This window comes from Nerophis lumbriciformis, linkage group LG09 (genome assembly GCF_033978685.3).
Source record: "Nerophis lumbriciformis linkage group LG09, RoL_Nlum_v2.1, whole genome shotgun sequence".
In the NCBI taxonomy this organism is placed as follows: domain Eukaryota; kingdom Metazoa; phylum Chordata; class Actinopteri; order Syngnathiformes; family Syngnathidae; genus Nerophis; species Nerophis lumbriciformis.
In genome coordinates this window covers 50187501-50210658 of record NC_084556.2, presented here as the reverse complement: position 1 = coordinate 50210658, position 23158 = coordinate 50187501, and the positions used below count along the sequence as shown (strand labels likewise).

General features: G+C 40.8%; 2 protein-coding genes across 2 annotated transcripts in view; one reads left to right on the top strand and one right to left on the bottom strand.

The window, feature by feature from the left end:
* asl (argininosuccinate lyase) overlaps positions 1–3245 on the top strand; it is a 31466-nt gene extending 28221 nt beyond the window's left edge. Inside the window, exons 13-16 of the mRNA XM_061962944.1 lie at positions 544–687; positions 763–843; positions 2852–2958; positions 3031–3245. Coding sequence (XP_061818928.1) covers positions 544–687; positions 763–843; positions 2852–2958; positions 3031–3181 — 483 coding nt within the window. The 3' untranslated portion in view covers positions 3182–3245. The remainder of the gene's footprint in view (positions 1–543; positions 688–762; positions 844–2851; positions 2959–3030) is intronic.
* Positions 3246–10228: 6983 nt separating this feature from the next.
* The window catches only part of ca4c (carbonic anhydrase IV c), a 17872-nt gene continuing 4942 nt past the window's right edge, over positions 10229–23158 (bottom strand). The window contains exons 3-8 of the mRNA XM_061961753.1: positions 15922–16086; positions 15702–15847; positions 10870–10962; positions 10747–10813; positions 10514–10677; positions 10229–10414 (exon numbers count right to left, since the gene is read on the bottom strand). Of these exons, the coding sequence (XP_061817737.1) occupies positions 10229–10414; positions 10514–10677; positions 10747–10813; positions 10870–10962; positions 15702–15847; positions 15922–16086 (821 nt within the window). The remainder of the gene's footprint in view (positions 10415–10513; positions 10678–10746; positions 10814–10869; positions 10963–15701; positions 15848–15921; positions 16087–23158) is intronic.

Genomic DNA, 23158 nt, shown 5'->3' with positions numbered 1-23158 from the left:
CTGTCTTTACATTGTTTAATGACGTTGAACGGTGTTTACATTGTTTAATGACGTTGAACGGTGTTTACATTGTTTAATGGCGTTGAACGGTGTTTACATTGTTTAACGACGTTGAATGGTGTTTACATAACGACGTTGAACGGTGTTTACATAACGACGTTGAACGGTGTTTACATAACGACGATGAACGGTGTTTACATTGTTTAATGACGTTGAACGGTGTTTACATTGTTTAGTGACGTTGAACGGTGTTTACGTTGTGCAACGACATTGAACTGTAGAGGCTTTTTGTGGCCCCAAACAAGATTGGGTTTTTGGCACCATTTCTGTTAATATGAGTAGGGTTTGATTCTATTAAGTTGCGAATACAAATGAATAGTTCCAAATGTCACTAGTTATTGAAAACAAACAGTGGATACCTAAATAGACTTGAACGTGGTCAGTGCCGCGTGTTCCCCCTACGCCCTAAACAACCGCTTAGTGTTTTTACCAGGAGGCGGCCAAGACTTGAACGTTGTTTTGCATCCTGTTGTGTGGTCGCAGTGTGCCGGCTTCATGATGACACTGAAGGGCCTGCCCAGCTCGTACAACAAGGACCTGCAGGAGGACAAGGAGGCCATGTTTGACTGCTACGACTCTGTCCACGCCGTGCTGCAGGTCACCACCGGCGTCCTCTCCACCCTAAAGGTCAGAGATCAAATCTCCACTACGCATCAAAGAGTGCTTTGCAGGTCAGCGAGACCTGTGCTTTCCCGTTTTCAGATCAACGCCAGCGTGATGGCGGCGGCGCTGAGTGCCGACATGTTGGCGACTGACCTGGCATACTACCTGGTCAGGAAGGGGGTGAGACGCGCCTCCGTCGTGTTCCATCGTACACGTCTTGTTCAGTAGATGCTTGTCGGTAGTGATGGGTCCGGCAACACCGATGCATCGGCGCATGCGTCGAGCTCATAGAGCAAAACCCTGTGTCGGTGCGCGTACCGCTTTTAGAAAGTCACGTGACCGATCATGAGCTGTTTTGGTCACGTGACCGATACGCGAACTGTGTCGCACTGATGCCTCCTCTGTGCCCTGTGCGCGTGTCTTTTCTACAGCCGGAGAAATAATAACTAAGAAGAGAAATCGTCTGAAATGTAATACGTCGGAAAAACTTTTTTTTTTTTTTTTAATAAAAATGTGTAAAAAAAAAAAAAAAAAAAAAAAAAAATTCCCAGTCCACAATCATCCACAACACGTTCTCTTAGATTTCCATGTTATGATACATGTTCACATTATTTATTGACTGTATCTAAAAAAGATAAAAGTATATTTTTTATTTAAATGAAGATATGAAATAATCCTAAATGAAATACAATGACTTGGTTTATATTATTGTATATACTAGGGCAGGGGTCACCAACGCGGTGCCCGCGGGCACCAGGTCGCCCGTAAGCACCAGATGAGTTGCCCGCTTGCCTGTTCTAAAAATAACTCAAAGAGCAGCACTTACCAGTGAGCTGCCTTTATTTTTTAAATTATATTTATTTACTGGCAAGCTGGTCTCGCTTTGCTCGACATTTTTAATTCTAAAAGAGACAAAACTCAAATAGAATTTGAAAATCCAAGAAAATATTTTAAAGACTTGGTCTTCACTTGGAATAAGCGGTAGAAAATGGATGGATGGATGGGTCTTCACTTGTTTAAATAAATTCATTTATTTTTTACTTTGCTTCTTATTACTTTTAGAAATACAATTTTAGAGAAAAAATACAACCTTAAAAATGATTTTAGGATTTTTAAACAAATATACCTTTTTACCTTTTAAATGTCTTCCTCTTCTTTCCTGACAATTTAAATCAATGTTCAAGTATTTTTTTAATTTTTTTATTGTTAAGAATAATAAATATTTTAGCTTCTGTTTTTTTGACAAAGAATATTTGTGAAATATTTCTTCAAACTTACTATGATTAAAATTCAAAAAAATTATTCTGGCAAATCTAGAAAATCTGTAGAATCAAATTTAAATCTTATTTCAAAGTATTTTGAATTTATTTTAAATTTTTTGTTCTGGAAAATCTAGAAGAAATACTGATTTGTCTTTGTTAGAAATATAGCTTGGTCAAATTTGTTATATATTCTAACAAAGTGCAGATTGGATTTTAACCAATTTAAAACATGTCATCAAAATTCTAAAATGTATCTTAATCAGGAAAAATTACTAATGATGTTCCATAAATTTTTTTTTTAAATTTTTTCAAAAAGATTCAAATTAGCTAGTTTTTCTCTTCTTTTTGTCGGTTGAATTTTGAATTTTAAAGAGTCGAAATTGAAGATAAACTATGTTTCAAAATTTGATTTGATTTTTTTTCGTGTTTTCTCCTCTTTTAAACCGTTCAATTAAGTGTTTTTTTTCATCATTTATTCTCTACAAAAAACCTTCCGTAAAAGGAAAAAAAAAAGTACGACGGAATGACAGCCAGAAATACCCATTTTTTTATATATATAAATTTATTTATTTAGCTATTCTTGTTTAAATCACACTTATGTGTAACTTACAAATGACAATATATTTATTTATTTAAGTGTGTATCAAACTGGTAGCCCTTCGCATTAATCAGTACCCAAGAAGTAGTTTTTGGTTTCAAAAAGGTTGGTGACCCCTGTACTAGAGCATAAAATCAGTGTCAGTTGAGTCGGTCCATAGGTTGCCTGTAGGGATTTTTAATGTCCAGCAGATGTCAGTATTTAGTGACACAGTATCGACACAGTATCAATACAGTTTTGCAATGTGTTGAAACGCTTCATGACGCCTCATCAACCCATCACTACTTGTCGGAGTGTAGTACCTAATCAAGTGTGGAAATGTTCCCAGGTGGCGTTCAGGGACGCTCACGCCCTGTCAGGTAAAGTTGTCTTCGCAGCTGAGTCGAAAAACGTTACCTTGACCCAGCTCTCCTTGGACGACCTGTCTGCTATCAGGTGATACTCACACACACAAACACACGCACACGCACACACTGCAGTCTGTCATGACGTTGTTGGTGTCTTCAGCCCGCTGTTTGAGAGCGACGTGTCGTCCGTGTGGGACTACGGCGGCAGCGTTGAGCAGTACGCCGCCACAGGTGGCACGGCCAGGAGCAGCGTTAGTGCACAGGTACAACACCTGCGCACCTGGCTCACGCAGCAGAAGAAACACTCGTAGAAACACTCACACCTTGAATCAGAGTTACTGACTGCTAATAAAATCATGTTTCTGTTAAAACCTTCATGTTGTTCCATCATGATTGAAACAGGAAAGGTGCAGATTCAGTACTATGCAAAGCTTTGTATCCAGACTGAAATGGATCTGAAGTGCTATTTTCATCTAAAAAAGCCAAAACACATTTCTCCAAAATTTTTGACACAAAAGGTAATTTGGAAATGGGTCGATAATTTGACAAACTTGTAGGATCAAGACCTGTTTTTTTGATGAAAGGTTCAACAACAGCTCTTTTACAAAAAGAGGGGACACTGCCAGAAATCAAGCTGCTGTTGATGATGTCCCTAACAGACAAGTCAATAGAATACCAGACTTCTTTAAAAAAGCGAGGGGGGACTGGGTCTGTGGGACAGGACGAGGGTTTTAGTTTGTCAACTATTCCTGTAAGCTCAGGCATGGACACAGGCTCAGACTGCATACCTGCCAACTACTCCGGTTTTCCCGTAATTAGTACGGTTTTCATCAACCTATTCCGGGTTACGGTTGCAGTGATAAAAAATACGGTTTTTCATTAATTTAAAAAAAAATAATTTTTTTTTAAAGTTTTATTCACGAAATCGCGTAACAACAATGACGATCGACACTGCTTCCCGTAACTTCCTATCGAGCCATTCCGAATGCCATGCGCGAGGCTATTTATAGCATCGCTGCCAAGCACGAGGCACCTGTTGCCATTGTTTCCAAACGAGCGAACGATCATGGAATCAGCCGGAGAAAAATCGCAAACGAGTCTTAAACCAAAAAGAAAACTGCAGTCATTCCGTGAAGAATATTCAAAAGCCTATCCGGGAATAATTATCCGTTCCAAAAAGGGTGAAAACTATGCGAATTGCACCTTGTGCAGACAAGATTTTTCGATCGGACACAGAAGAATTAGCGATGTAAAAGACCACGTTGGGACAAAAGAACACAAGTCTAATGCCGTTGCTAGCGATACAAGTGGAAAACTTTCAACGTTTTTCGTCGCCCAAACAGATTCTTTGGATGTGATAAATGCCGAAGTTTTATTTACGGAGGCAATAATTGAGCATGGACTTCCAATCGCACTGGCTGATCACATGGGACAGTTATTTCGGAAAATGTTTCCAGACTCGAAAATCGCCAAAAAATATGGATGTGGTCGAACCAAAACATCAAACATTATTCAGTGTCTTGGAACAGAATTTGGATTTTAGCCACAAAAAGGTAATGACACCAATGTTATCTATTGGAATTGTTTAGTACTGTTATACTGTTAAAAGTGTTTATACTATTTATGCTTTCAAGTCCAAGTTGAAGAAATCTTGTTAAATGTTGACAGCATAACTACCAAAATACAGAAGTATGTCCTTAATATTTTTGCAGTGCTATTTCTGTTGAAAAGTTAAAATGATTACATTAGAGATGTGATGTGCCACTTTTCAAGTGTCTGATGGCTTAAATTAATTTTCATGAATTTTTCATATTTTGAATTCTTTTGAAAGGCTTACAAAAAAAACTACATTTGAATTGTAATTCCATGCTATTGACAGGACTATTAATTTTAATGAAGTTAGCTTACCATGTTTACAGTATGATAATTGTGATCGAAATGTGAATTTTAGGCACAGAATATTTTTTACAATTGAACAAGGCAGTAGATTATACAAGCTTGGACAGAAAGTTAATGACACCAATTTTTTTTTAAATGGAATTGTTTAGTACTGTTTTACCATTTGTTTACTGTAAAAAGTGTTTATACTTTCAATTAACAAATTGAAGTCTTGTGAAAGGTTGACAGGATAACTGGCATTAACTGTCAAAATAATTTCAAACTATTGAAGTTAGCTTACAGAATAAACATGTCAATCAACCCATATGATTTTTGCTGTAATATTTTTGTTTTGAAAAGTCACTGTGACTGATAGAAAAGTGATGGTTTTAGCAACATTTTAACCTGTCTGAATGCTAATAATCATTTTGCGTCGGGGGGCGAACCCTGAACCCCCCACCAGGACTTTGTCCTGGACCTACCGGGGCCTGCGGCCCCTGGACTCTGCTTACTAGGTTTTTCTGATTTCAAAAGTTGGCAGGTATGAGACTGACAAAACAGAGCCAAGCACTGAGTGGCCACATTAAAACTCAATGGAGAACGAGAAAGATTTGCCCGAATAGAAGCAACCTTGTCGTTAAAAAAGGAGAGAAATGTTTCACAAGTTTCACTTGTCATCTCCAGTGAAGTGGCTGGATTCGGATTAAGAACATAACTAACAGTTTTAAAAAGAACACGTGGCTTGCTGATACTATTTGACCGTTTTGAAAACAAATGATAAATGTAAGCATTCTCCTGTTATATCTCACATTCTATATTGTGTTTTGGTAAAAGGTTGTCATAAACGTTACTTAATTCATTAAAAAAAATAATACAAAAGAAAACACATTTTTATGCATATAATGTATTGAGTTATAAACATTCATTCACTTTCATCTTTCCTTCATGGATCTAAACTTTACCGCTGCCAGTATTTTTTTCTACATTTTTATTGTAATATTTTCAGAATGTGTGTGTTCTATTTTTGGCCAAAGTAAGACAAAGAAAACAATCTGAAGTTGTCTTTATTTTTTATTTTTAATGCCGTGATTTTAATAGTCCGGCCCGCGTCTGCACAGATTTTCCTCTGTGGCCCCGGAGCTAAAATGAGTTTGACACCCCTGATATACATCAACAATATGATTTGTCTGAGTGGCTGGACATGACAGATTGGAAGAAATATAAATATATTTTAATGGATTTTTTATTCTTTTCAGTCGAACAAGAATGGTTGTAAGACTCTGGAGCGCATCATAATAATCCCATACCTGCCAACTACTCCGGTTTTCCCGTATTTAGTACGGTTTTCATCAACCTATTCCGGGTTACGGTTGCAGTGATAAAAAATACGTTTTTTCATTAATTAAAAAAACATTTAAAAAAAAAAATTTTATTCACGAAATCGCGTAACAACAATGACAATCGACACTGCTTCCCGTAACTTCCTATCGAGCCATTCCGAATGCCATGCGCGAGGCTATTTATAGCATCGCTGCCAAGCACGAGGCACCAGTTGCCATTGTTTCCAAACGAGCGAACGATCATGGAATCAGCCGACTCGAAAATTGCCAAAAAATATGGATGTGGTCGAACCAAAACATCAAACATTATTCAGTGTCTTGGAACAGAATCCTCAAAAAGTATCGCCGATGTCATGAAGACGGAACCATTTAGCATGTCGACTGACGGCAGCACCGATTATGACGATGTAAAACTGTACCCCATTTGTGTTCGATATTTCGATGACGACATTGGAAAAGTATTGTCAGTACTTCTGTCTTTGAGGGAATGCAATACGGCTTCCACAGGCGAAAACATTTACAAAATACTCGCGGAAGAAATAGACTCAAACGAAATTCCTTGGCAGAATTTGGTTTGCTTTGCTGCCGATAATGCTGCAGTGATGATGGGATACCATATCATTTTTGCAGTATGATCAATCTGATAGAATAAATTTGGATTTTAGCCACAAAAAGGTAATGACACCAATGTTATCTATTGGAATTGTTTAGTACTGTTATACTGTTAAAAGTGTTTATACTATTTATGCTTTCAAGTCCAAGTTGAAGAAATCTTGTTAAATGTTGACAGCATAACTACCAAAATACAGAAGTATGTCTTTAATATTTTTGCAGTGCTATTTCTGTTGAAAAGTTAAAATGATTACATTAGAGATGTGATGTGCCACTTTTCAAGTGTCTGATGGCTTAAATTAATTTGCATTAATTTTTCATATTTTGAATTCTTTTGAAAGGCTTACAAAAAAACTACATTTGAATTGTAATTCCATGCTATTGACAGGACTATTAATTTTAATGAAGTTAGCTTACCATGTTTACAGTATGATCATTGTGATAGAAGTGTGAATTTTAGGCACAGAATATTTTTTACAATTGAACAAGGCAGTAGATTATACAAGCTTGGACAGAAAGTTAATGACACCAATTGTTTTTTTAATGGAATTGTTTAGTACTGTTTTACCATTTGTTTACTGTAAAAAGTGTTTATACTTTCAATTAACAAATTGAAGTCTTGTGAAAGGTTGACAGGATAACTGGCATTAACTGTCAAAATAATTTCAAACTATTGAAGTTAGCTTACAGAATAAACATGTCAATCAACCCATATGATTTTTGCTGTAATATTTTTGTTTTGAAAAGTCACTGTGACTGATAGAAAAGTGATGGTTTTAGCAACATTTTAACCTGTCTGAATGCTAATAATCATTTTGCGTCTGGGGGCGAACCCTGAACCCCCCACCAGGACTTTGTCCTGGACCTACCGGGGCCTGCGGCCCCTGGACCCTGGCTACTAGGTTTTTCTGATTTCAAAAGTTGGCAGGTGTGAGACTGACAAAACAGAGCCAAGCACTGAGTGGCCACATTAAAACTCAATGGAGAACGAGAAAGATTTTCCCGAATAGAAGCAACCTTGTCGTTAAAAAAGGAGAGAAATGTTTCACAAGTTTCACTTGTCATCTCCAGTGAAGTGGCTGGATTCGGATTAAGAACATAACTAATAGTTTTAAAAAGAACACGTGGCTTGCTGATACTATTTGACCGTTTTGAAAACAAATGATAAATGTAAGCATTCTCCTGTTATATCTCACATTCTATATTGTGTTTTGGTAAAAGGTTGTCATAAACGTTACTTAATTCATTAAAAAAAAAAATACAAAAGAAAACACATTTTTATGCCTATAATGTATTCAGTTATAAACATTCACTTTCATCTTTCCTTCATGGATCTAAACTTTACCGCTGCCAGTATTTTTTTCTACATCTTTATTGTAATATTTTCAGAATGTTTGTGTTCTATTTTTGGCCAAAGTAAGACAAAGAAAAAAATCTGAAGTTGTCTTTATTTTTTAGTTTTAATGCCGTGATTTTAATAGTCCGGCCCGCGTCTGCACAGATTTTCCTCTGTGGCCCCGGAGCTAAAATGAGTTTGACACCCCTGATATACATCAACAATATGATTTGTCTGAGTGGCTGGACAGGACAGATTGGAAGAAATATAAATATATTTTAATGGATTTTTTATTCTTTTCAGTCGAACAAGAATGGTCGTAAGACTCTTGAACGCATCATAATAATCCCCTCAATTCCCCCCAAAAATGAATTAACTCGCTGGAATATAAAGACAATATAACATACATCCATAAACGTGGATGCATATGCAAAAGTGCAATATATTTATCTGTACAGTAATCTATTTATTTATATCTGCACCTTTTATTGATTTTTTTTATCCTGCACTACCATGAGCTAATGCAACGAAATGTCGTTCTTATCTGTACTGTAAAGTTCAAATTTGAATGACAATAAAAAGAAAGTCTAAGTCTAAATGGTAACAAATGAGTATCGCGATTAATCTGGACAATCGATTTTTTTTTTTACACTCCTAATTATTGTACACAAAAAACAGTTAATTGACTTAATGACTTAATGACTTAACTCCTCAGCCTTCCCGGTAAGGTCTATTCAGGTGTACTGGAGAGGAGGCTACGCCGGATAGTCGAACCTCGGATTCAGGAGGAACAGTGTGGTTTTCGTCCTGGTCGTGGAACTGTGGACCAGCTCTATACTCTCGGCAGGGTCCTGGAGGGTGCATGGGAGTTTGCCCAACCAGTCTACATGTGTTTTGTGGACTTGGAGAAGGCATTTGACCGTGTCCCTCGGGAAGTCCTGTGGGGAGTGCTCAGGGAGTATGGGGTATCGGACTGTCTGATTGTGGCAGTCCGCTCCCTGTATGCTCAGTGCCAGAGCTTGGTCCGCATTGCCGGCAGTAAGTCGGACACGTTTCCAGTGAGGGTTGGACTCCGCCAAGGCTGCCCTTTGTCACCCATTCTGTTCATAACTTTTATGGACAGAATTTCTAGGCGCAGTCAAGGCGTTGAGGGGATCTGGTTTGGTGGCTGCAGGATTAGGTCTCTGCTTTTTGCAGATGATGTGGTCCTGATGGCTTCATCTGGCCAGGATCTTCAGCTCTCGCTGGATCGGTTCGCAGCCGAGTGTGAAGCGACTGGGATGAGAATCAGCACCTCCAAGTCCGAGTCCATGGTTCTCGCCCGGAAAAGGGTGGAGTGCCATCTCCGGGTTGGGGAGGAGATCTTGCCCCAAGTGGAGGAGTTCAAGTACCTCGGAGTCTTGTTCAAGAGTGAGGGAAGAGTGGATCGTGAGATCGACAGGCGGATCGGTGCGGCGTCTTCAGTAATGCGGACGCTGTATCGATCCGTTGTGGTGAAGAAGGAGCTGAGCCGGAAGGCAAAGCTCTCAATTTACCGGTCGATCTACGTTCCCATCCTCACCTATGGTCATGAGCTTTGGGTTATGACCGATAGGACAAGGTCACGGGTACAAGCGGCCGAAATGAGTTTCCTCCGCCGGGTGGCGGGGCTCTCCCTTAGAGATAGGGTGAGAAGCTCTGCCATCCGGGGGGAGCTCAAAGTAAAGCCGCTGCTCCTCCACATCGAGAGGAGCCAGATGAGGTGGTTCGGGCATCTAGTCAGGATGCCACCCGAGCGCCTCCCTAGGGAGGTGTTTAGGGCACGTCCGACCGGTAGGAGGCCGCGGGGAAGACCCAGGACACGTTGGGAAGACTATGTCTCCCGGCTGGCCTGGGAACGCCTCGGGGTCCCACGGGAAGAGCTGGACGAAGTGGCTGGGGAGAGGGAAGTCTGGGCTTCCCTGCTTAGGCTGCTGCCCCCGCGACCCGACCTCGGATAAGCGGAAGAAGATGGATGGATGGATGGATGGATGGATGACTTAATGACACAATATTATTATTATTGTAGAGAAAAATCACAGTTGATTTATGACACATGAAACTATCAGGGCAAATTATATTTTCTTATTTAAGAAGTCATCATTTTTGCTTAAAACATTGAGTGACAACCGTCAACAACTACGGAAATGAGTGAATATGTATGTAATGATGTGTTATTGAATCAGAACCAATGTTGTGAGCGCCAAAAAGAAAACATCAAACCACAAGCGAGTTGCTTTGAAAGTAGCGGCGGAGTTGGAGCGATACACGAATCTTCCATCCAGCGGCTGAGTGGGTCTGAAGATGTCCATCATAGGCTGTCCTGTCCAGAAGCGACACTGCTGGACGATGGCATCCAACTGAGCGGCATGGAACGTTCACTCGGTCACTCACGAAGGTTGGATTGTCTCAAGCTGTGTGTGTGTGTGTGTGAGAGAGAGTCATTTTGTGTGTGTTACCTGTCGGCTGCTGACTGCCAACTTCTTGTGGAAGACGGTCCAGGCGACAGCCTGCTCGCACCCGGGCGTGGTCATGGAGCCCACGTAGCGGTAGTACGCGTGCAGGTCCTTGGAGGATGGGATGATGTCGCTGAGCTGAAAGTTTGCTATCACCGCCGTGGTCCCTTGGCGAGGAGGAAGAGGAGCACAGGTGAAGGTAAGCCTGCCGTCCCCTGTGTCGCCATCATGCTTACCGTTGTGCTGCACTTGGCCCAAAGCTGCTATGACGGTGTCCAGGTGAGGATGATCCTCGCTCGTTTCCTGTCGGCAGAACGCCATCAGCGCTTGCTAACAGGCCGTGGGTGTAAGCGGTATACCTCAAACAGGAAGGCCAGCAGGGCGATTCCCGCCATGTCGTGCTCCGCCTCCGCCAGGGACCCATACGGCTCCTTGATGTGCACGATGTGAAGCTGATGCACACAAAAGTCATCCGTGGTAGGAAAGTGTGTGTATAACCAATGCAATACTTCCATCAGTACACTTCAGCTAGTACACTTTGTGCACTTTAACATTGTAGTGCAGTCCCAAATCTGTTACTCACAACAGGTACTTCTCTTCGTCTTTTCTACTTTGTGACAGTGGATTGTAAAAATCGATTCACATCTGAATCGCGATTCTTATTCATCATTTTCAGAAATCCATTTAAATTTTTTTTTTTTTAAACATAAGAATCATTTCCCCAAAAAATTGTTTTTAGGCCATCTCTATGCAACCAGAGCTTTTCCAACTTAAAAAAAAAAGTTTAAATATAATTGTTTTACCAAATAATACTTTGCAACAATCAGTTTGAACCGAGAATCATGTTGAATGGCAAATCGAGTCTGAATCAAATCGTCACCCCAGGAATTGGATAAAATTGTTAGGTGTCCAAATATTCACAACCTCAATAGGAGTGCACAACACATATGTATATATACATATATTGTGTGTGTGTGTGTGTGTGTGTGTGTGTGTGTGTGTGTGTGTGCGTGTGTATAAACATATGTATATGCATACATGTATATGCATACATATGTACGGTATGTGCATATATGTATATGCATACATATGTATGTGCATATATGTACGTATAGTAGAGATGCGCGGTTTGCGGGCACAACCGCGGAGTCCGCGGATCGGGCGGATGAAATTAAAAAAAATTAGATTTTATCCGCGGGTCGGGTCGGGTCGGGCGGTTGAAATAAAAAAAAATTAGATTTTAAATAGATTCAGGCGGGTGGCAGTTAAACCAATTCGGAAATATATATACATAGTTAAATGTTGTTACCCACATACGAAAAACGAGCAGGCACCTGCTGCATATGCCACAACAGAAGAAAAAAAGAAAAAGAAGAGATGGACACTTTTACGGAGCGGAGAAGGGACGCCTCGCCGGGGTCCGGGACCGAGGCCCCTTCCCCCGAGAGGGCCCCACTGGGAGCCGTAGCTGAGGCGATCCGCGAGAAGGGCCCGACGCACGTCCAGGGTCACCACCGCGCCGACACCCCGCCGCGGCCGGCGTCACGTGCAGCAGGTAAGCAGCTTACCTGCCCGCCACCCCCGTGGCCGGGGGCTCGTAACAGGGGTCACTCCGCGCGCTACGCCCGCGCAGCTTACCTGCCCGCCACCCCTGTTGCCGGGGGGCGCGTAACAGGGGTCATTCCGCGCGCATTGCGCTCACGAAAGGGGTGGGGCTCACCCTGGTTGATATAGACAGCAGGACGGTGGCCATGGAAGTTGGAACCCGCTAAGGAGTGTGTAACAACCCACCTGCCGAATCAACTAGCCCTGAAAATGGATGGCGCTGGAGCGTCGGCCGGGCCCATACCCGGCCATCGCCGGCAGCGAGACGCGCTGGAGGTGCGCTCAGCGCGGCTCCCATATGATTGCGCACTGGTGTGCGTCTGGGTCATGACAGCGTGGCACGCGAATGTCTGTGCTGCATTGGATCAGTCTCCTTTCTTTAACAGGCAAAAGCTTTATAACCTCACTAATGCCTTGCATCGTCTATATTAGATATATAACAACGGGCGGGTGCGGTTCTGATCAAATGTTAGATCGGGTGGATGGCGGATGGTTGACGACTTTCTGATGCGGTTGCGGATGAAATAATTGCCTATCCGCGCATCTCTAACGTATAGGCATACATATGTATATGCATGCATGTATATGCATGCATGTATATGCATGCATGTATATGCATGCATGTATATGCATGCATGTATATGCATGCATGTATATGCATACATATGCATGTATGTATATGCATACATATGCATGCATGTATGTGCATGTATGTGCATGCATGTGTATATGCATGCATGTGTATATGCATGTATATGCATGCATGTGTATATATGCATGTATATGAATACATATACGTATATGCATACATATATGTATATGCCCCGTTTCCATATGAGTTGGGAAATTGTGTTAGATGTAAATATAAACGGAATACAATGATTTGCAAATAATTTTCAACCCATATTCAGTTGAATATGCTACAAAGACAACATATTTGATGTTCAAACTGATAAACTTTTTTTTGTGTGCAAATCATTAACTTTAGAATTTGATGCCAGCAACACGTGACAAAGGAGTTGGGAAAGGTGGCAATAAATACTGATAAAGTTGAGGAATGCTCATCAAACACTTATTTGGAACATCCCACAGGTGTGCAGGCTAATTGGGAACAGGTGGGTGCCATGATTGGGTATAAAAACAGCTTCCCAAAAAATGCTCAGTCTTTCACAAGAAAGGATGGGGCGAGGTACACCCCTTTGTCCACAACTGCGTGAGAAAATAGTCAAACAGTTTAAGAACAACGTTTCTCAAAGTGCAATTGCAAGAAATTTAGGGATTTCAATATCTACGGTCCATAATATCATCAAAAGGTTCAGAGAATCTGGAGAAATCACTCCACGTAAGCGGCATGGCCGGAAACCAACATTGAATGACCGTGACCTTCGATCCCTCAGACGGCACTGTATCAAAAACCGACATCAATCTCTAAAGGATATCACCACATGGGCTCAGGAACACTTCAGAAAACCACTGTCAGTAAATACAGTTGGTCGCTACATCTGTAAGTGCAAGTTAAAGCTCTACTATGCAAAGCGAAAGCCATTTATCAACAACATCCAGAAACGCCGCCGGCTTTTCCGGGCCCGAGATCATCTAAGATGGACTCATGCAAAGTGGAAAAGTGTTCTGTGGTCTGACGAGTCCACATTTCAAATTGTTTTTGGAAATATTCGACATCGTGTCATCCGGACCAAAGGGGAAGCGAACCATCCAGACTGTTATCGACGCAAAGTTCAAAAGCCAGCATCTGTGATGGTATGGGAGTGCATTAGTGCCCAAGGCATGGGTAACTTACACATCTGTGAAGGCACCATTAATGCTGAAAGGTACATACAGGTTTTGGAACAACATATGCTGCCATCTAAGCGCCGTCTTTTTCCTGGACGCCCCTGCTTATTTCAGCAAGAGAATGCCAAGCCACATTCAGCACGTGGCTTCGTAAAAAAAGAGTGCGGGTACTTTCCTGGTCCCGCCTGCAGTCCAGACCTGTCTCCCATCGAAAATGTGTGACGCATTATGAAGCGTAAAATACGACAGCGGAGACCCTGGACTGTTGAACGACTGAAGCTCTACATAAAACAAGAATGGGAAAGAATTCCACTTTCAAAGCTTCAACAATTAGTTTCCTCAGTTCCCAATCCTTTATTGAGTTTTGTTAAAAGAAAAGGTGATGATGTAACACAGTGGTGAACTTGCCCTTTCCCAACTACTTTGGCACGTGTTGCAGCCATGAAATTCTAAGTTAATTATTATTTATCTTGTCTTTGTAGTGCATTCAATTGAATATGGGTCGAAAAGGATTTGCAAATCATTGTATTCCGTTTATATTTACATCCAACACAATTTCCCAACTCATATGTAAACGGGATTTGTATATGCATACATATATGTATGCATATACATGTATACATATGTATGCATACATGCATGTATATGCATACATGCATGTATATGCATACATGCATGTATATGCATACATGCATGTATATGCATACATGCATGTATATGCATACATATGTATGTATGCATGTATATGCATACATATGTATGCATACATGTATGCATACATGTATGTATGCATGTATATGTATGCATACATGTATGTATGTATGCATGTATATGCATACATATGTATGCATACATATGTATGCATACATGTATGTATGTATGCATGTATATGTATGCATACATGTATGTATGTATGCATGTACATGCATGCATACATGTATGTATGCATGTATATGCATATGTATGTATACATATGTATGCATACATGTATGTATGCATACATATGTATGTATGTATGCATGTATATGCATACATATGTATCATACATACATGTATGTATGCATGTATATGCATACATGTATGTATGCATATTTTTGCATACATGTATGTATGCATGTATATGCATACATATATGTATGCATACATGTATGTATGTATGCATGTATATGCATACATATATGTATGCATATGCATGAATATGTATGCATACATGTATGTATGTATGTATGCATGTATATGCATACATATATGTATGCATTTATATGCATACATATGTGTATGCATGTATATGCATACATATGTATATGTATGCATGTATGCATATACATATGTATGCATACATATACATGCACATGCATACATATATGTATGCATATACATGCATACATATGTATATGCATACATATGCACATGCATACATATGTATATGCATGTATATGCATATATATATATATATATATATATATATATATATATATACACACACACAATGAAATAGTTGAAATAGTTTCATTACATTTATTTTACAAAATAATACATTGCGAGAATCGGTTTGAAACGAGAATCGTGTTGAATCGCAAATCACTTTTGAATTGATTCGTCACCCCAGGAATCGGAATTGGATCGAATTGTTAGGTGCCCAAAGATTCACACCCCTCGTGGATTGCAACTGCTCCTGTTAGCCCCGCCCCTTCCACTGGTTAGCCAAGATTGTGTCTTTTTTGGCACGCTCACTGTTTTGCCTGACAGTGCACTGCATTTTGCCGTACTCGCCAGTCGAGACATGTGCGTTTACCTCCATAGGGAACCTCTCGCCATCGATGGTGTGTTCCGATCCGGGTGTCCCGCTGCCCCCCCAGTGGAAGTGAAACTGAGCGGCTCTGTAGTGACCCGGCAGAGCTCCTCCAGTCAGCCTGACGGACTGAGGCAGGTGAAAGTGAGCTGTGGGGAAGAGAAGAAGAATGAAGAGGCGCGATGGGCAAGTCAGGGTGGCGGGCGGCGTCCTGGCAGGTCACCTGAGTGTCCTTTGTTTTCCACCGTGATGTTGATCCGGTCTGCGTGGCCGAGGAACTCCAGGGGGGGCAGGGCCGTGTTCACGTGCACATGGCCGCTCACGATGTTGATGGGGGACTGGCGTAGTCCTCCGCAGCGAGGAAACTGTGTTGACCAGTGACCTGGGTCTGCACGACAGCACGCATCAAAAAGTGACCTCATTAGGTACACGAATCAACGAAGTCCAATACCGAACATTGTGAGTTTATAAGTTATGGGAACTCACTGGACTGTCTACCTAATGAAGTGGCTGCTGTCACTCCCCTGGTGTAGAAGTGTCACTACATCATAAAGCAACTTACAGTAGAACTGTGTCTCAAATGGAACCCTTTTATCAGTGCACTTCAGCAATTATTCTGTGCACACTGTGCAATATTTACCCATTTCTTCTGTTCTCCTTTTTAATGATGGATTGCAACCACGCCAGTTGATCCCCACCCCCTCCACTACGCAGCCAAGATGGCGACTTGAGGATGATAAGTGTCCATCACAGCGCACTCAACATTTTAGTGCGACATCTGGGTAAGTGCACTGCATTTTGTTGAACACTTCCATCCATCCGTTTTCTACCGCGTGTCCCTTTTGGGGTCGCAGGGGGTGCTGGAGCCTATCCCAGCTGCACATGCTTGTACACTCGAAAGGCTTAAAGCCCCACTTAAGAACTTTCAGTTTTGGTTGATTTTGGCGCCGCCAGTGGACCAAAGCGGTAGTGTTTTGCCAGAGGAAGCCCACGTTTCCCATAAAACTCATTTGTATACTCTAGCCTTTAAATAGACCCCCCTTTTAGACCAGTTGATCTGCCGTTTCTTTTCTTTTCTGCTCTGCCCCCCTGGGGACGTCTCTGCGCTGTTGAACTGTCTCCGCTCGGAATGGTCCCCTGCTGGCCCCACTATGGACTGGACTCTCACTATTATGTTGGATCCACTATGGACTGGACTCTCACTATTATGTTAGATCCACTATGGACTGGACTTTCACAATATTATGTTAGATCCACTATGGACTGGACTCTCACACTATTATGTTAGATCCACTATGGACTGGACTCTCACACTATTATGTTAGATCCACTATGGACTGGACTCTCACTATTATGTTAGATCCACTATGGACTGGACTCTCACTATTATGTTAGATCCACTATGGACTGGACTCTCACTATTATGTTAGATCCACTATGGACTGGACTCTCACTATTATGTTAGATCCACTATGGACTGGACTCTCACTATTATGTTAGATCCACTATGGACTGGACTCTCACTATTATGTTAGATCCACTATGGACTGGACTCTCACTATTATGTTAGATCCACTATGGACTGGACTCTCACTATTATGTTGGATCCACTATGGACTGGACTCTCACACTATTATGTCAGATCCACTATGGACTGGACTCTCACTATTATGTTAGATCCACTATGGACTGGACTCTCACACTATTATGTCAGATCCACTATGGACTGGACTATCACTATTATGTTAGATCCACTATGGACTGGACTCTCACACTATTATGTTAGATCCACTATGGACTGGATTCTCACTATTATGTTAGATCCACTATGGACTGGACTCTCACTATTATGTTAGATCCACTATGGACTGGACTCTCACACTAAGGGGCGGCATGGCGTAGTGGGTAGAGCAACCGTGCCAGAAACCTGAGGGTTGCAGGTTCGCTCCCCGCCTCTTACCATCCAAAATCGCTGCCGTTGTGTCCTTGGGCGGGACACTTCACCCTTTGCCCCCGGTGCCACTCACACCGGTGAACTTAATGATGAATGGTAGGTGGTGGTCAGAGGGGCCGTTGGCGCAAATTGCAGCCACGCTTCCGTCAGTCTACCCCAGGGCAGCTGTGGCTATGAAAGTAGCCGACTTTGGGTACTTAGAAAACCGCTATATAAATCCCAGATATTATTATTATTATTACTATTATGTTAGATCCACTATGGACTGGACTCTCACTATTATGTTAGATCCACTATGGACTGGACTTTCACAATATTATGTTAGATCCACTATGGACTGGACTTTCACAATATTATGTTAGATCCATTATGGACTGGACTCTCACTATTATGTTAGATCCACTATGGACTGGACTTTCACAATATTATGTTAGATCCACTATGGACAGGACTTTCACAATATTATGTTAGATCCACTATGGACTGGACTCTCACTATTATGTTAGATCCACTATGGACTGGACTCTCACTATTATGTTAGATCCACTATGGACTGGACTTTCACAATATTATGTTAGATCCACTATGGACTGGACTCACACTATTATGTTAGATCCACTATAGACTGGACTCTCACTATTATGTTAGATCCACTATGGACTGGACTTTCACAATATTATGTTAGATCCACTATGGACTGGACTCACACTATTATGTTAGATCCACTATAGACTGGAGTTTCACACTATTATGTTAGATCCACTATGGACTGGACTCTCACTATTATGTTAGATCCACTATGGACTGGACTTTCACAATATTATGTTAGATCCACTATGGACTGGACTTTCACAATATTATGTTAGATCCACTATGGACTGGACTTTCACAATATTATGTTAGATCCATTATGGACTGGACTCTCACTATTATGTTAGATCCACTATGGACTGGACTTTCACAATATTATGTTAGATCCACTATGGACAGGACTTTCACAATATTATGTTAGATCCACTATGGACTGGACTCTCACTATTATGTTAGATCCACTATGGACTGGACTCTCACTATTATGTTAGATCCACTATGGACTGGACTTTCACAATATTATGTTAGATCCACTATGGACTGGACTCACACTATTATGTTAGATCCACTATAGACTGGACTCTCACTATTATGTTAGATCCACTATGGACTGGACTTTCACAATATTATGTTAGATCCACTATGGACTGGACTCACACTATTATGTTAGATCCACTATAGACTGGAGTTTCACACTATTATGTTAGATCCACTATGGACTGGACTCTCACTATTATGTTAGATCCACTATGGACTGGACTTTCACAATATTATGTTAGATCCACTATGGACTGGACTTTCACAATATTATGTTAGATCCACTATGGACTGGACTCTCACAATATTATGTTAGATCCACTATGGACTGGACTCTCACACGATTATGTTAGATCCACTATGGACTGGACTCTCACTATTATGTTAGATCCACTATGGACTGGACTCTCACTATTATGTTAGATCCACTATGGACTGGACTTTCACAATATTATGTTAGATCCACTATGGACTGGACTCACACTATTATGTTAGATCCACTATAGACTGGAGTTTCACACTATTATGTTAGATCCACTATGGACTGGACTCTCACTATTATGTTAGATCCACTATGGACTGGACTTTCACAATATTATGTTAGATCCACTATGGACTGGACTCACACTATTATGTTAGATCCACTATAGACTGGAGTTTCACACTATTATGTTAGATCCACTATGGACTGGACTTTCACAATATTATGTTAGATCCACTATGGACTGGACTCACACTATTATGTTAGATCCACTATAGACTGGAGTTTCACACTATTATGTTAGATCCACTATGGACTGGACTCTCACTATTATGTTAGATCCACTATGGACTGGACTTTCACAATATTATGTTAGATCCACTATGGACTGGACTCACACTATTATGTTAGATCCACTATAGACTGGAGTTTCACACTATTATGTTAGATCCACTATGGACTGGACTTTCACAATATTATGTTAGATCCACTATGGACTGGACTCACACTATTATGTTAGATCCACTATAGACTGGAGTTTCACACTATTATGTTAGATCCACTATGGACTGGACTCTCACTATTATGTTAGATCCACTATGGACTGGACTTTCACAATATTATGTTAGATCCACTATGGACTGGACTTTCACAATATTATGTTAGATCCACTATGGACTGGACTCTCACACGATTATGTTAGATCCACTATGGACTGGACTCTCACTATTATGTTAGATCCACTATGGACTGGACTCTCACTATTATGTTAGATCCACTATGGACTGGACTCACACTATTATGTTAGATCCACTATAGACTGGAGTTTCACACTATTATGTTAGATCCACTATGGACTGGACTCTCACTATTATGTTAGATCCACTATGGACTGGACTTTCACAATATTATGTTAGATCCACTATGGACTGGACTCACACTATTATGTTAGATCCACTATAGACTGGAGTTTCACACTATTATGTTAGATCCACTATGGACTGGACTCTCACTATTATGTTAGATCCACTATGGACTGGACTCTCACAATATTATGTTAGATCCACTATGGACTGGACTCTCACTATTATGTTAGATCTACTATGGACTGGACTTGCACAATATTATGTTATATCCACTATGGACTGGACTTTCACAATATTATGTTAGATCCACTATGGACTGGACTCTCACTATTATGTTAGATCCACTATGGACTGGACTCACACTATTATGTTAGATCCACTATGGACTGGACTTTCACAATATTATGTTAGATCCACTATGGACTGGACTCTCACTATTATGTTAGATCCACTATGGACTGGACTCTCACTATTATGTTGGATCCACTATGGACAGGACTTTCACAATATTATGTTAGATCCACTATGGACTGGACTCTCACTATTATGTTAGATCCACTAGGACTGGACTCTCACTATTATGTTAGATCCACTATGGACTGGACTCTCACATTATTATGTTAGATCCACTATGGACTGGACTCTCACATTATTATGTTAGATCTACTATGGACTGGACTCTCACTATTATGTTAGATCCACTATGGACTGGACTCTCACTATTATGTTAGATCCACTATGGACTGGACTTTCACAATATTATGTTAGATCCACTATGGACTGGACTTTCACAATATTATGTTAGATCCACTATGGACTGGACTCTCACTATTATGTTAGATCCACTATGGACTGGACTCTCACTATTATGTTAGATCCACTATGGACAGGACTTTCACAATATTATGTTAGATCCACTATGGACTGGACTCTCACTATTATGTTAGATCCACTAGGACTGGACTCTCACTATTATGTTAGATCCACTATGGACTGGACTCTCACATTATTATGTTAGATCCACTATGGACTGGACTCTCACTATTATGTTAGATCCACTATGGACTGGACTCTCACTATTATGTTAGATCCACTATGGACTGGACTCTCACACTATTATGTTAGATCCACTATAGACTGGACTCTCACACTATTATGTTAGATCCACTATGGACTGGACTTTCACAATATTATGTTAGATCCACTATGGACTGGACTCTCACTATTATGTTAGATCCACTATGGACTGGACTCTCACTATTATGTTAGATCCACTATGGACTGGACTCTCACTATTATGTTAGATCCACTATGGACTGGACTCTCACTATTATGTTAGATCCACTATGGACTGGACTTTCACAATATTATGCTAGATCCACTCGACGTCCATTGCACCGGTCGCCCTACAGGGGGGTCCTTTCTGCGGTCCTCTCCAAGGTTTCTCATTGCCATCCCACTGGGTTGAGTTTTTCCTTGCCCTGATGTGGGATCTGAGCCGAGGATGTCGTTGTGGCTTGTGCAGCCCTTTGAGACACTTGTGATTTAGGGCTATATAAATAAACATTGATTGATTGATAAGGCATTGCTTTTTGGCTCAGGGGCCACATTGGCTTTTGAAATTTGACGGACAGACGGGCCGGGCGAGCACATGATGCATTTCAAAGTATATCAAATCTGTTGGAACTAACTAAACATGGACTATTTTAATCACAATACATCCATTTTCAACAATATCATATCAGAACATAACAATAAACATACAAATAGTATTAAAGGGTGAACACTTATATTCTCTTTTAGTGGGAGCAGTGTTGTTGATCACTCTTTTTTTGCCAGTGCGTTGAAGTCTAGTATCAGTTTTGTTGTGGCAATTTTCCAAACAGATCTTTGCTCAATTCTGTTTTAATATTTGCCAAGCCGGATTAAACGGATCAAGGATGTGGCTCTCGGGCCGTAGTTTGCCCAACCCCACCATAAAGACTAGCGCATATAGCGTCACACTGACATGATGTCCGCCGTAATATTGGCACAAATATTAGGTCTCTAATGGCTATGCTGACGTTAAATAGCAGACACCATCAAGAAATGATCTTGGATTGCGGTACTAACATGACATTAGTACCAAGAATGTATCTAGGTGGCAGGTCTGAAGCAAATAAAGACCAGCGGGAAAGTTTTTTTTCCAAAGATTGTTCATAGTGTGGAACTATCAAGTTGGTGGCTGTTTATTACCGAGAATTAACATTAGCATTATCATTTTGATGTGAGCATTGAAAGTTACTTATTAGTCCAGCAGGAACAAAGCGAGTAAAATCCGGGGCAATATTGATCCTTGACTGTCCTTTTATCCGGGTAACCTCCCTTTTTCTTTGTTGGTCTCCTCAGACAAAACTTTTCGTTTCTTTGGTTATTTTGCAAATTCTGCCACGATAGCACTAATTAGGCGCAGGTGTTTGCATCGACTTCCATCTTTTTAACGAGTAGGGCAAGGGGGAGTGACGTATGCCGAAAAGCAAGTCAGCACATTTGTAGTTTTTTTGTGTGGCAGGGTTCCTGCCACCCTCCTCAATGTCGCCAAGTGATACAAACCGTGCGACAGAGGTGTCATTCAACTAGTTGCAAGTCCACGTATCATCCCAAAAGTTATGAAAAGATCTTATGAAGGTTGAAAAGTTACTTAGTGCTGCTTTAAAGGTGAACTGGATTTTTTGTGGAATTTTGTTTTATCATTCACAACCCAATCACAAGTACACATGTTTTTCTTTTTCTTTTTTTTTAATACACTAACTTGTATAAAACTTCTTCCGTCCACCACTTTCGCCGTCATGGGTTGCTCCTCAGTCGCCATTATTCAGAGTTTATCCCCTGCCTTATACGTTACGTAGCCAAGATGGCGACCCAACATTTGGACTCATTTGAGTGCGACTTTGGGGTACACTGCAAAAAGTCAGTGTTCAAAAACAAGAAAAAAAAAAAAAATAACTAGGTGTATTTTACTTGAACTAAGGAAAATTATCTGCCAATAGAA